This window comes from Microcebus murinus, chromosome 26 (genome assembly GCF_040939455.1).
Source record: "Microcebus murinus isolate Inina chromosome 26, M.murinus_Inina_mat1.0, whole genome shotgun sequence".
NCBI classification, from domain to species: domain Eukaryota; kingdom Metazoa; phylum Chordata; class Mammalia; order Primates; family Cheirogaleidae; genus Microcebus; species Microcebus murinus.
In genome coordinates this window covers 14,612,221-14,627,412 of record NC_134129.1, presented here as the reverse complement: position 1 = coordinate 14,627,412, position 15,192 = coordinate 14,612,221, and the positions used below count along the sequence as shown (strand labels likewise).

The window sequence follows — 15,192 nt, the reverse complement described above, 5'->3', positions numbered from 1 at the left end:
CAAAATGCTAGCCTTTCCCTTTACAATCGCTTAGTACAAGCAGTCCCCAACTTTTTTGGCACTAGTGACTGGTTTCATGGAAGACAATTTTTCCATGGACTGGGGGTGGGGTTGGGAGGGGCGCATCAGCCTCTCTGCTAATGACAATCTGTATCTGCAGCCGCTCCCCAGCGTAGCATCCCCGCCTCAGCTCCACCTCCGATCATCGGGCGTTAGATTCTCACAAGGAGCGTGCAACCTAGACCCCTGGCATGCGCAGCTTACAGTGGGGTCTGTGATCCCGAGAGAATCTACTGCCCCCGCTGATCTGACGGGAGGCGGAGCTTATGTGGTGATGCAAGTGATAGGGAGTGGCCCCAAATACAGATGAAGCTTCGCTTGCTCAGTCTGCCCACCGCCTGCTGTGAGGCCTGGTTCCTACAGGCCACGGACCAGTACTGGTCCAGAGGTTGGGGACTGCAGCCTCTATATGTGATGTCTTTTTGTCTATTTTTAAATGCTTATGAGGGAAAAATATCACTCTTTGGGCATCTCTTGGACAGCTGATTTCAAAAAGACACAGACTTGATGTTCTACCTTCGTCACTATGTGTATTTTGTGATCCAAACATATATACGCTATGAATGGCTTATTTGAAGAAGACGCTAACATCTCCAAAGCACACAATAATATGTTTTAGGCATACAAAAGAACGTACTGTTATTATTTTGGATATGTTAACAGAGAGGTGTATGAGGGAAGTGTAGGTAGATATATAAGAAATAAAGTGAAAGGGAGTGTTAGGAAATTATGCTAAAGAACTAGGCTGAGGTCAAATCACAAAAGGCCTTGAATACCAAGTTAAGACATAAGGACTTTCATTCTGCACACAATGGGGTTCTGCCTCAATGAGAGTAGTATGGAAATAGTGTAGATTTAGAAAGAAAAGATAATTGAGTCAGGAAAATCTCATGGCTTTTGGAATAATTAGGGAAATTAATGAGAATCTGAATGAAATCAGGAACAAAGAAGAAAGAATTTGAGCAAGCACTGAGAAATGTGAAGATAGAGTTCAGGTGAGAAGTCACAGCCAGGGTACAAGACTTAATAATAAAGTTGATAAGAGAAACCCCCATTTATTACTTGGTGTATCAGGCCCACACCACTCACGGAAGATACTAACCTGTTACCTGGCCCATCAACTAGTCTCTTGCCTGGCATCAGCATAACACTAAATCTATTGCCTGGTGCATCAACATAATATTAACCTATTATCTGACACATTAACTAACCTACATCGATATCCCACCCTTCAGACCACCCCCACTTAATACAAGTGGGAAAAATCGGGTAGATGGTGCTCAAAATTTAATGGGGAGGCCCCCTCTGAGCCCGCCAGAGAATAAACTTTGATTATCTTAAACTTTGATTATGTGATTCTCCAAACTGTGCCGCTCAGTTTGTTCCCGGGGCCACTCGCTATAACACTTGCTGTAACAAAGTAATCTTGTACTTTATACATTACAAAGTATTTTCATTTAAGGATCCCAGGCACAGAACTGACAGCTGAGGAAACGAGATCTATACCACATAAACAGAAGCAAAAACAAAGACCATATGATCCTCTCAATAGACGCAAAAAAAGCATTTGACAAAATTCAACACCCTTTTATGATAACGCTTAACAGAATAAGGCATAGACAGGGTTTACCTAAAAAATGATAGAAGCTATACATGACAAACCCATAGCCAACATCATACTGAATGGGAAAAAATTGAAAGCATTCCCACTTAGAACTGGAACAAGGCAAGGTTGCCCACTATCTCCACTTCTATTCAACATAGGGCTGGAAGTCCTTGCTATAGCAATCAGACAAGAGAGCGGAATTAAGGGCGCCCAAATGGGAGCAGAAGAGATCAAACTCTCACTCTTTGCTGATGATATGATATTATATCTAGAAACCCCCAAGGATTCAACCAAGAGAATCCTTGAATTGATAAATAAATTCAGTAAAGTCTCAGGATATAAAATCAATGCACACAAATCAGAGGCATTCATATACGCCAATATCAGTCAAAGTGAGAACCAAATCAAAACTCAATTCCCTTCAAAATAGCAACAAAGAAAATAAAGTACCTAGGAATATATTTAACTAAGGAGGTAAAAGACCTCTACAGGGAGAACTATGAAACACTGAAGAAGGAAATAGCAGAGGAGATAAACAGGTGAAAGACAGTAACATGCTTGTGGGTTGGGGTAATCAATATTGTTAAAATGTCTACACTACCCAAAGTGATCTACAGAGTCAGTGTAATCCCTATTAAAATACCATCATCATTTTTCACAGATACAGAAAAAATAATTTTATGCTTCATATGGAACCAGCGAAGACCCCGTATAGCAAAAGCAATCCTAGGCAATAAAAACAAAATGAGATGTACTAATTTACCAGACCTCAAACTATACTACAAGGCTATAGTAATTAAAATAGGTTGGTACTAGCACAAGAAGAGGGACATTGACCAGTGGAACAGAACAGAGAATCCAGATATAAAACCATCCTCATACAGCCATCTATGTTTGACAAAGCAGACAAAAACATATACTGAGGAAAAGAATCCTTATTCAATAAATGGTGCTGGGAAAACTTGGATAGCCACATGTAGAAGACTGAAACAGGATCCACACCTTTCATCTCTCACATAAATCAACTCATGCTGGGTAACAGACTTAAACCTAAGGTGTGAAACTGTTAGAATTCTAGAGGAAAACATTGGAAATAATTTTCTAGACATTGGCCTAGGAATAAAATTTATGAAGAAGACCCCAAAGGCAATCACAGCAGCAACAAAAATAAATGGGACCTGATCATATTAAAAGCTTCTGCACAGCCAAAGAAACTGTCACAAGAGCAAACAGACAACCTACAGAATGGGAGAAAATTTTCACAAGCTACACATCCGATAAAGGACTGATAACTAGAATCTATTTAGAACTCAGGAAAATCAGCAAGGAAAAATCAAACAACCCTATCAAAAAGTGAGCAAAGGACATGAACAAAGGACAGTTTCCAAAAGAAAACTGACTAATGGCCAAAAAACATATGAAAAATGCTCAACATCTCTAATCATCAAGGAAATGCAAATCAAAACCACAATGAGATATCACTTATCTCCAGTGAGAATAGCCTTTATTAAAAAGTCCCCAAACAATACATGCTGGCGTGGATGTGGAGAGATAGGAACACTTCCTACACTAGTGGTGGGACTGCAAACTAGTTCAACTTCTGTGGAAACCAATATGGAGATACCTTAAAGCAATACAAGTAGATCTACCACTGGATCCAGCAATCCCATTACTGGGCATCTACCCAAAAGAACAAAAGACACTCTATAAAAAAGACACCTGCACTTGAATGTTTATAGCAGCACAATTTACAATTGCAAAGATGTGGAAACAACCTAAGTGCCCATCAATACGTGAGTGGATTAATAAAATGTGGTATATGTATACCATGGAGTACTATTCAACTATACGAAACAACGGTGATATAGCACCTCTTGTATTTTCCTGGATAGAGCTGGAACCCATTCTACTAAGTGAAGTATCCCAAGAATGGAAAAATAAGCACCAAATGTCCTCACCAGCATATTGGTATTAACTGATCAACACCTAAGTGGAAATATATGAACAACATCTATTGAGCGTCGGGCAGAAGGGAGGGGGGCGGAGGGAATGGGTATATACATACATAATGAGTGAGATGTGTACCAACTAACTGATGGACACGCTTGAAACTCTGACCCAGGGGGGCAATAGGGGGAAGGCAACACACGTAACCTAAACATTTATACCCCCATAATATGCTGAAATAAAAAATTAAAAAAAAAAAAACAGAAAAAAAAAAGAAATGAGATCTATAAAAGAAAAAAGCATGCCAAAGATAAATCACTGGAAGAATTATCTACATAAAGCAATGAAGAGGAGAAAAAAAACAGAAAATGACAAAAGATAGCATACACTGTCATTAAAGAATCAATGGAAGAAAGACAAGGTAAGTTAGGAGTAAGAGGGATGGTTTAGTATAAAACGAGATCAAACAGAATAAGAAAATGCGACGGAATTTTGGTGATTTTCGAAAGAGTTATGTCAACAAGAAGGCAAGTCAGACCATAATAAATGTAGAAATGAATGGATGATCAGAAGGCTTTATTTATTTAATTTTTTTTTTTTTTTTTTTGGAAACAGTGTCTCAATCTGTTGTCTGGGCTAACAGTGCTGTGGTGTCAGCCTAGCTCAAAGCAACCTCAAACTCCTGGGGGCTCAAGCGATCCTTCTTTCTCAGCCTCCCGAGTTGCTGGGACTACACAGGCATTCATGCCATCATGCCTGGCTATTCTTTCTATATATTTCTGGTTTGCCAATTAATTTCTTTGTATTTTTAGTAGAGACAGGGTCTCACTCTTGCTCAGGCTGGTTTCCAACTCCTGACCTTGAGCAATCCTCCCACCTCAGCTTCCCAGGGTGCTAGGATTACAGGCGTGAGCCACCGCACCTGGCCAGAAGGCTATTTGTTAATATAAACCACTCATTCATGAGCTTTAGAAGGGAAAAAAGGAGAAAGGACAACAGTTTTAAGGGGGCCAAATATCATGGGAAAGCATTAAAAAAAAACTAGTATATTTACAGGCTAAGGGAAAGAAAGATGCAGTGGACAAAAAGCTGAAGATATACAACAGAAAAGATACTATCAAGATGGGTTATTCTTCTATCAAATCAGTTATCACATCAAATTCTAATTTCCTGTTTCAAGAGCTCTCAAAAAATAGCAACCATTGGTAAGAACCCTGTATGTCTTACTCACCTTTGTATGTACAGCACCTGCAGCACTAGTGTGGCACAAGTAAGAATACTTGTAGTATAGTAATATAATTTATAGGCCTCCCTCTGACTCTAGGTAATTATTGAATGTATAGAAAAAGACACACACTCCCATATACCCTTCTATTGGGAAAGAGATCTATATATCAGAAAGAACTTATTTTGAGTAGATGCCTATCTTCTAGAATGGCTCAGACAAACCCATCTTGGCAGGGGGATGGAAGTGGAACTCTTGTAATTTAAGCAAACTCATGAATTATTTTTTTTAAGAAACTCTTTGGTACAATAATGCCAGTATTATTATTTCATGAATAACAGGGTCAAAATGATGTTAAGAAGACAACTGCTTTTCTCACATGAGGCTAGACTGTGTCACCTTTAAAAGCAAATTAGTATTTACTATGATGATATGTATTTGCTAGGACTCTTGGGAGTCATTATTAAGTGCAGGTCTCTTCTACGACGAGAAGAGACTGAGATCAGAACTCTTAAAATTTAATCCCACTTTTAAAACTAAAGCCTGCCTTTTCATCTTCAAAGCAGGCAAAGACAAAGTGGAGAAAAGCCTCTAATAGCATCTTCCCGAAGTCTTCACCTAAGAAAGGACCCAGGGCCCAGACTTCTTTTGAGAAGTCGTCTTCTGCACAACTTCACAGGTAGAAGATCTGTACCTGTAAGGGATATACTTTCCCAAAAAAGTAGGTGATTACACCAAAAACTAAAGGGGCCTTGAAGAGGGTCTTCAAGAGGAAGATGAGAGAGACACAGAAGAGACAGAAAGGGAACATTCTCATCCCCAGACAGAAGACTGTGAAGCTTGTCCCTTCATCCCACTGTATGACAGAAGAGAAAGGATTCATTAGTTAAAACTGCTTGTCTTCCCGTTTGGGACCTATGTTACTCACAATAAAAGGACTGTACAGACCTTCACTGTTTGCGTAGTGACTGTTTAGTCCGGGAAAGATCAGAATGGAGGTTCCAGGGAAGCAGACAGGAAGGCCCGAAGAGCTGCAGCCCAGACGCGGCTGATACACAGCAGCAGCCCTTGCAGCTCACTGGAGAAAGCTGTCACGGGGAAGAACTACAGTGGCTCCCCTTACCCACGGGGGTATGTTCCAAGACCTCCAGTGGATGCCTGAAACTGCACATAATACCAAACTCTGTATTTACTATTCACGAGTTCCTTTTTCTTTCTTCACAACTTCACAGGTAGAAGATTCATTCTTGCTGTAGATCTTTAGCAACCACAGCATATGATTTTTTTCTTTCCTTTTTAAGTCAAGAACTTTCAACTTTCACCTTCTCAGTTGGAGGAGGGACTCCACAGCTTCTCTTTGGCATATCTGAATTGCCAGCAACACTACTCTTGTGATTTGGGCCCATTATTATAACTCACGTAAGAATTACTTAAAGACAAGCACGGAGATAGCAGGACAGTGGACCTGATAACTGAGACGGCTTCTAAGTGACTAGCAGGTGGGTAGTGTCTACAGCCTGTACATGATGGACAAAGGGATGATTCAGATCCCCAGCAGGACGAAGTGGGGTGGCATGAGATTTATCACACTATTCAGAATGGTACACAATTTAAAACTTATGAATTACTTATTTCTGGAATTTTCTATTTAATATTTTCAGACCACTGTTGACTTAAATCATGGAAAGGAACACTATGACTAAGGGGAGATTACTGTACATATTAGATCACTTCACATAGAGATGACTTTGCAGAGATCCAATCAGGCTAAGTTGCCATGACTGCCTTGCCTACTCTTAATCCCTAAAAGGTAAAGAAATATTCTTCACAAAATAGGCACAAGAGGGAGAGAAACAGGTGGCAATGGAGGACTTGAGAGAGACAGCCAACACAAGTGAATTTTAAGATCTTAGTTCCAGTTCTTCTATTAATTAGCCATCTGATCTTGGACAAGTTGTAATGCTTCCATGCCTAATCTCTAAATGAAGAGGTTGAGCTAAAATGATCTGTTCTACTAATAGCTCTAACATTCCAAGATAAAGCCTACATCAGAAATTCTGTGCTCAAAGTGTTACGTGGGCTGTTTATCTGTAATGTGATCAGCATGACTAGCGGAGAGTAATACAACTATGTTATGTTCTAGCCAAATGAACTTCAGCCAAACAAAACTTGTTCTATTCAAATTATGAATCAAATTTTTCATATACAATCAGATTTTGAAAGACATTAATTGGGCATGTAAAATCAAATTTGAGCTAACATCTGAACCCAGGTTGCCATATGTACACATACATATACATATCTTTTATCTTGACATATTAGTGTTAAAATGTATATTTACTTAGTAGTTATAAATACTAAAAATCAAAAATACTCTTAAACATTAAAAATAAATAAAGGTAACATTTTTCAGGAATGTAAACCTAAAATCTGAAGATAATCATGAGAATATTTTCAAATTTTTAAAGAAATTTGTTTTCTCTGTTATATATTATAAATAATGTTATAATCTCTAGAACCTTTAATTCATTTTTTGGATACCTATCTACACATGTACTACATGTGCCCTAGCAATTAATAAAAAAAAATCTGACCACTGTGAAGAAAAATTTGAAGATAATACTTTTCTGTTTAGCTTATTAGTGAACTGGTAATTTACCTACATTAATTAATAAATGAGTAAATGTTATATCAATTTTTTAATTTATAAGAAATTTCTTATACCAATAAGGCAGGGTATATAAATAGTTTATGATTAACAAAGATTTTATTTAAAAATTACACTGAGAATATAATCATAAAATGAAAATTAAGCAGTAATTAAATTAGTTATTCCCTTCTTTGTAGTAGATATTAGCTTGTGTGTACCCTTTTGTAAATATATTACAATTGACCCTTGAACAACACAGGTTTGAACAATGTGAGTCCACTTCAATGCAGATTTTTTTCATTCAAAGGCAAATGGAAAATACAGTCAGTATTCACAGGATGCAAAACCCATGTATATGGGTTTTCATATATGCAGGTTCTATGGAACTGACTGTGGATCTTGAGTGTGCATGGGTTTTGGCACATACTGGGGAAGGTAGGTGGGGAGAGGAGTCCTGGAGTCAATTCCCCTCACATACCAGGGGACAACTATACTTATATCTAAAGGCATAGATTTTGGACAATGTCAATCTACTTTTTAAAAGAAAACAAATTAACAAAATTAGGAACTATTTGGTTTATAACTTAAGTGTACACTAATTTAAAGAGCTAATTGTTGGTTAATACGCTAAGAGTTCTGTGCCAGGACTAGCTTTCACCAAAAAGAAAAGTTTGTTGAAAGCCAGTGTACACGGTGGCTGAGGGCATGGGATCAGAGGCTGTCTGCCTACAGTGAATCCCAGCTGAGCCACTTACTAGCTGTGTTACTCTGGGCAAGTTTCACAGTCCCTTTGTTCCTCAATTTCCTCATAGGAAAGCAAGAAAGAGATACTAAAGTCTATTTCATAATACTAGATATTGTGACACAGAGATACCAGTGCTCGCTTCATGAGAGTGTTGTGAGGATTCAATGAGCTAATATGTGAAAACTGCTCACTTATTTTTCAAAGTATGGGTTTAGGGTACAAAATAGAGTTAGTAAGATAGATAGAATGAACAGTGACTATGGTGAACAGTAAGTTATGGTACACTTTAAAATAAATAAAAGAGTGGAACTGGAATGTTCCTAACACAAAGAAATGATAAATGCTTGAGGCAATGGATACCCCAATTACCCTGATCCGATTAACATAAATTGTATGCCTGTATCAAAACATCTCATGTACCCTTATAAATATATATAACTATTATGTAACCATAACAATTAAAAATAAGAAATTTTTGAAAATTAAAGTACAGGTTTAAATGTTTACAATATATTTATACTCCAAAAAAATTTCATATGGTAACATTTCTAACATGAAGACTTAATCCAACAATTAAACTTTCCATCTGAAGTATAAAACAGAAAATTAACTCATTAATTTGCAAAATGTCTTGTTTCAGACTTTAGTAAGTACACAAAGACATCTGAGACAAGCCATACATACAGGCATACCTCGTCTGATTGCGCTCGGCTTTATTGTAATTTACAGATATTATGCTTTCCTCAAAATAAAGGTTTGTAGCAACCCTGCATTGAGCAAGCCTACTGGTGACATTTTTCCAACAGCATGTGCTCACTCTGTCACATTTTGGTAATTCTTGCAATATTTCAAACTATTTCATTATTATTTTATCCCCTATGGTGATCTGTCATCTCTGATGTTACTAACATAATTATTTTAGGGATGTCACAAACCACGCCCACATAAAATGGCAAACTTAATAAATACTGTTAGTGTTGCGAATACTCCACTGACCAGCCATTCTCTCGCTCCTCAAGCCTCCCTATTCCCTGAGACACAACAATATTAAAATTAGGCCAATTAATAACCCTACAATGATGGTCTCTAACTGTTCAAGTAGAAAAAGAGTCGTCGCTCATAAACTGGCGACTTTTGATTTACAACTTTAAACCAAAAGCTAAAAATGAGGTTAGTCAAGAAGGCCTGTCAAAAGCTGAGATAGGCCAAAAGTTAGGCCTCTTGTGTGAAACAAAGTTGTGAATGAAAAAGAAAAGTACTTGAAGGAAATTAAAAGTGCTACTCCAATGAAAATACAAGTGATAAGAAAGCCAAACAGCCTTACTGCTGATATAGAAAAAGATTTAGCAGCCAGGATAGAAGATCAAATCAGCCACAGCATTCCCTTACACCAAAGCCTAATCCAGACAAAGGCCTTAATTCTCTTCAATTCTGTGAAGGCCAAGAAGTGAGGAAGCTGCAGAAGCAATACTGGAAGCTAACAGAGGTTGGTTATTGGGTATAGGAAAGGAGCTATCTCTGTAACATAAAAGTAGAAAGTGAAGCAGCAAATGCTGACGCAGAAGCTATAGCAAATTATACAGAAGATCTAGCTACAATAAGTTGATGAAGGTGGCTACGCTATACAACAGATTTTCAATGCAGACAAACAGCCTTCTATTAGGAGAAGATGCCATCTAGCACTTTCATAGCTAGAGAGGAAAAATCAATGCTTGGCTTCAATCCTTCAAAGAACAGGCTGACTCTCTTGTCAGGGGCTAATGAAGCTGGTGACTTTAAGTTGAAGCCAATGTTCATACCCCATTCTGAAAATTCCAGTGCCCTTAACCACTTTGGTGCAGTGCTCACTGGCCACAAAACTTTGCCCATAGCCGGCACTCACAGTCTGCATGATAGTTTGTGCTGTGCATTGATGACAAATCCATTTTGCTCTTGGTGTGATGAGGAATGCTTTAAAGCACTAAAAGTTTGTTTTACTTTACAAGCAGCTTTACTCGTACTGTAAAGCAGAATAGGTTACATATACATATATGTTTTCATTACGTTGTTTTTAAATGTTCACAATTTTATTTTGATAAATGAAAAATCAGAAAAGTCATATCATGGCTGTCGGCTAAAGTCAATGCTTGGCTGTGTGCGTTCATCTGTGGCTGTCGACTATAGTTGACGCTCGTACCGAAGTGGTCAAGAAGTAGTTAACTCTACTCAGCCTATGCTCCATAAATGGAACAATCAAGCCTGGGTGACAGCACATGAGCTTACAGCACAGTTTACTGGCTATTTTAAGCCCACTGCTGAGAACTACTGATCAGAAAAAAGCCTCCTTTCAAAATATTATTGCTCTTTGACAATGCACCTGGTCACCCAAGAGCTCTGATGGAAATATATAAGGAGATGAATGTCGTTTTCATGCTTGCTAACACAACATCCATTCTGCAGCCCATGGATCAAGGAGTAATCTCAACTTTCAAGTCTTTTTATTTAAGAAATACATTTCACAAGGCTACAGTTGCCATAGATAGTCACTCCTCTGACAGATCTGGGCAAAGTCAATTGAAAATCTTTTGGAAAGGATTCACCAGTCCAGATACCATTAAGAACATGGGAGAAGGTCAAAATATCAACATTAACAAGAGTTTGTAAGAAGTTGATTCAAGCCCTAGTAGAAGACATGGAGAGGTTCAAGACTGCAGTGGAAGTCACTGCAGAGGTGGTGGAAATAGCGAGAGAACTAGAATCAGAATGCAGCCTGATGATGTGACTGATTACTATAATCTCACAATAAAATTTTAACAGATGAGGAGTTTCTTCTTACGGATAAGCAAAGAATGTGGTTTCTTCAGATATGGAATTTACTCCTAGTGAAGATGTTGTGAACATTGTTGAAATGACAACAAAGGATTTAGAATATTACATAAACTTAGTTGACAAAGCAGGGTTCGAAAGAACTGACTCTAATTTTCAAAGAAGTTCTATTGTGGGTAAGATACTATCAAACATCACATGCTACAGAAAAATCTTTACTGAAAAGAAGAGTCAATCATTGTGGCAAATTTCATTGTCGTCTTCTCTTAAGAAACTGGCATAGCTACCCCAACTTTCAGCAACCACCACCCTGATCAGTCCCGTAGCCATCAACACTGAGGCAAGACCCTCCACCAGCAAAAACTTTAACTCACTGAAGGCTTAGATGATCTTCATCATTTTTTAGCAATAAATTATTTTTAAATTTAGGTATTTATTTTTTACATAGTGCTACTGCATATGTATGCATACACTACTGTACTACAATATAGTGTAAACATAGACTTTTACATTCACCAAGACGCCAAAAAAAATAGTGGGACATGTTATTGCAATATTCGCTTTACTGCAGTGGTTTGGAACAAAACCCGCAATATCTCCAAGGTATGCCTGTATACTAAAATTAGTCACCCTGTGATTTCTTTTTTAAGAAAATAAAACTTTCAAAATTAAATCTGGACATACCTCTAACATTAATTGTGTAAACTCTTCATTACTAAGGAATGTAGGTTTCCAGTCCTGTCGAATTTCACTAGCATCTGACTGTGCAGTGATTTCTGTAAACAGATGGACACATTAGCGGCATACTCCAACCACCAGTGGAGTACAAAAGTCCTACAAGTCGCCTTCTCTCTTCCCACTCTAACTAAAGCTGAGAACCATAGGCAGTAACATTTATTGGTCTGGATATCAAGAGTCCAGGTTTGGGTACGATAAAATACTCGAGTTAATGTGGCAAATCTTACGTTTGGTCTCTTGGTAATACTAGTCTCCTGGGTTTTTCTCTGGGGAGCCAGGATAGCCTGTGTTGCTGCCAGGCCTGAGACTGCTTCCTATCTGACACAGTGACCAAACAACAACCAGAAAACGCAGATTAGATCAAGTTTGTGGCCAAGCTTTTTAAAGAAAGTCTTTCTTCTCTTCCTTTCCTTGCTATTCAAATGGTAATATCTACAGAAGAGATAAGGAAATGAGCCTGGTGGAAAGGGGCCAAAGAGGCCAGCCTGCTTTCAACAAGACTTTAGGCCTGCCTAATGCTGGGCAAAAAGATCCCTCCAAATTCTGGGTGCTCTATCTTAATTAAATCAAGGAGACTCAATATTTTGAGTAAAAACTTTATAGTAATATTCCCAGAGTGATATTGTGTAGGGTCCCCTTTGTGTATGTTATTAGTGGTAGAGAGCTGGTCAAAAATTTGGAGATCCCTGGCCTGGAACACATATTTTGTCATTCTTATTACTATTTTATTTTGCTACACACTTCTAATAGATTTAGTTATGGGAAAGCTATTCATAAATGATGAAATCTGAACTGCCCAGGTAGCATTTTTAAATGCAGACATATTAAAACAACCAGGCAAAATAAAAATCTATGTCACAGAATATATTCCACAAAATATACTGTACTTTGTAGTAAGAAGTATGGACTAAGTTGTTTTGATTTTATTGTCAGGTATATAAATACACTGTATTAAACTGCCACCCAAAATTTAGCATATAAGAAATGCCTGTGCTGGAATATGAATAGTAAGAAGAGTTACTAAATCTGTGGAATACAGTCATGCCTTTCAAATTCACACCAATTACATACATTTGGGAAATGGATTTAAATCCACAAGCAACTCCAATCAAGTTTAATTAAACACAGGCCTATTTGAGAGTAAGTATACAAGAATTCCCTTTTACCTTAACATAAATATTATTTTGTGAGAATTATATATCCAATTTTGGAAAAAATATCCACTTACTGCAAAAACTCATCCTCTATTGTTGGGGGAAATGCATACATTTCGTTTCATTTCATTCAACAATCATTTATTGAACTCCTAGTGTCTAAGGGACCTATTTCAATGAGTATGACATCTAACATGGGGCACTGAGGTTAGTGAGAAAACTATCTGTAGAGGTAAAATGTAATAATATTGGTGGCAATAAATATTAAGATAAGCAATTTTGACACATTTACAAAAGAATCAACAGAATTTGGCAACTATGATATGGTATTAAGGAAGATGAAAACCATTCTAAGGTTTTTTCACATTTGAGTCCTGGGAGACTAAAAGGATGGTGGTATAAAAATGAAAAACAAAAGGCAAGTTAAGAAAAAGAAGTGACTTGAAAAAATGAAAATGAATTCAGTTTTAGATGCATTGAGTTTGAGAACATGCAAAAGAAAGATCTAGAAGTTATCTGGAAATACTAGGCTAAAAAGTTTGCATCTAAAAATAGAGATCTGGTAGTTTAATAGAGACACAATAGCTGAAACTATGGAATGAGATAACCAAGAAAAGGCGTGTAGAGAAAGCGAGAGAACAAGGATAAGACTGAGAAACGTCACATTTAGAAGGCAGAAAGAGAGGAAAGAAGTTAGTTTCAGATAGAAAAAGGGAAGTGAAAGTGCAATACAACGGAATGCAAAGGGAATAAAAATCAAGGGAGGATAGATCAGAATTTCCAGTGCTAGAGAGATAAGAAAAAGTTATTGCTCTATTGGGGGGGGAGGAGTTAATATCATTAGTGAAATTAACAAAACTAATTCCAATGAGTGGTGAAGCATAAACAGTCTGGTAAGGCATTACCAAGTGAGCCAGGGAGAAGTACAGAAACTAGTTACTAAGTGTCCTTCTGAGGTCTGCATTTTCACTTGTCTGAAAAAGGAAATGTCCTTTTACAGGTTTTTTAATCTATTACCTCTGTTAACCAAAATATTTAATATTCTTTACATTTTCTTTTCATGGCTCATTTAGTCAAGGCTATTTTGTTTAACAAATACTTCATTTAATACATAGTATTACTTAGATATACATTGAAACAATATTTTAAAATGACATATAAGACCCTTATATGATCCTGTTCTAGCCTATCTTTCAAATATACCCATAACTTTCCAACAAAAACATGCTCCAGTTTACAATGAAGTCTCCCTGCTTCTCTGATTTTGCACATATTTCCTCTGTATGAAATGTCTTCCTTACTTAATCTAAAAGACTCAGATGAAAGATTCAATTATTTTAAAGCTTTCTCTGACACATTTTTCCTCTGTATTCTCCGTTGTAAGTTCATGGTTAACAAACTCTACTCACACTGTAATTATTTGTTTTATCATTATGTGCTTACATATTGGTCTCCCCTGGCTTGACTTACTTGAGAGCCAGGATTGCTACCCTTGCATCGTGAGAATTTAGGATACAGTAGGAACTAAATAAATGTTTGTTGAATGAAAGAACATACTTAAGAAATCTTTTAAATGGCAGTTATAAAAGCTGATGAAGCCATCCAATCTTAAGCATCTCTGTCAAGATTCTTTGAGAGTCTGTTATTAATAAACACCACCCATTTTACAAAGTTAAAAATTTACCTTTATGCTTTCGTAAAAAATCAATGCTTTTCTGCAGAACAGTGGATTTGTCCATCTTTCTAGCATTACCAGGAAGCATGGATCCCAGCTCTTTAATGAGAACATTAAACTGATCTCTACGTTTCTTTTCAGATTTGTTTCTAGATACTCTGATGAAATAAGAAATTAAATAATCAGTTTTTTTTTTTTTTTTTTTTTTTGAGACAGAGTCTCACTTTGTTGCCCAGGCTAGAGTGAGTGCCGTGGCGTCAGCCTGGCTCACAGCAACCTCAATCTCCGGGGCTCAGCGATCCTACTGCCTCAGCCTCCCGAGTAGCTGGGACTACAGGCATGCGCCACCATGCCCAGCTAATTTTTTGTATATATATTTTTAGTTGGTCAATTAATTTATTTCTATTTTTGGTAGAGACGGGGTCTCGCTCAGGCTAGTTTCGAACTCCTGACCTTGAGCAATCCGCCCGCCTCGGCCTCCCAAAGTGCTAGGATTACAGGCGTGAGCCACCGCGCCCGGCCTAAATAATCAGTTTTTAAACAATCCATGTAATTAACACAAATAATTTAATACATTGCTAATTTGG

At 37.4% G+C, this 15,192-nt stretch overlaps 2 protein-coding genes across 13 annotated transcripts in view; one reads left to right on the top strand and one right to left on the bottom strand.

The window, feature by feature from the left end:
• TMEM165 (transmembrane protein 165) overlaps positions 1-5,637 on the top strand; it is a 72,585-nt gene extending 66,948 nt beyond the window's left edge. Inside the window, exon 6 of the mRNA XM_075997876.1 lies at positions 5,402-5,637. Coding sequence (XP_075853991.1) covers positions 5,402-5,433 — 32 coding nt within the window. The 3' untranslated portion in view covers positions 5,434-5,637. The remainder of the gene's footprint in view (positions 1-5,401) is intronic.
• Positions 1-15,192, bottom strand: part of CLOCK (clock circadian regulator) — a 107,994-nt gene that overhangs the window by 40,980 nt on the left and 51,822 nt on the right. For 11 of the 12 annotated variants that reach the window (XM_012758244.3, XM_012758253.3, XM_020285305.2 and 8 more), the window contains 2 exons: positions 14,615-14,763; positions 11,723-11,814 (listed from right to left, as the gene is read on the bottom strand). In XM_012758244.3, coding sequence (XP_012613698.1) covers positions 11,723-11,814; positions 14,615-14,763 — 241 coding nt within the window. Of the gene's footprint in view, positions 1-11,722; positions 11,815-14,614; positions 14,764-15,192 lie in introns of those variants that run through there. The other variant, XM_012758255.3, reaches the window with a different exon arrangement.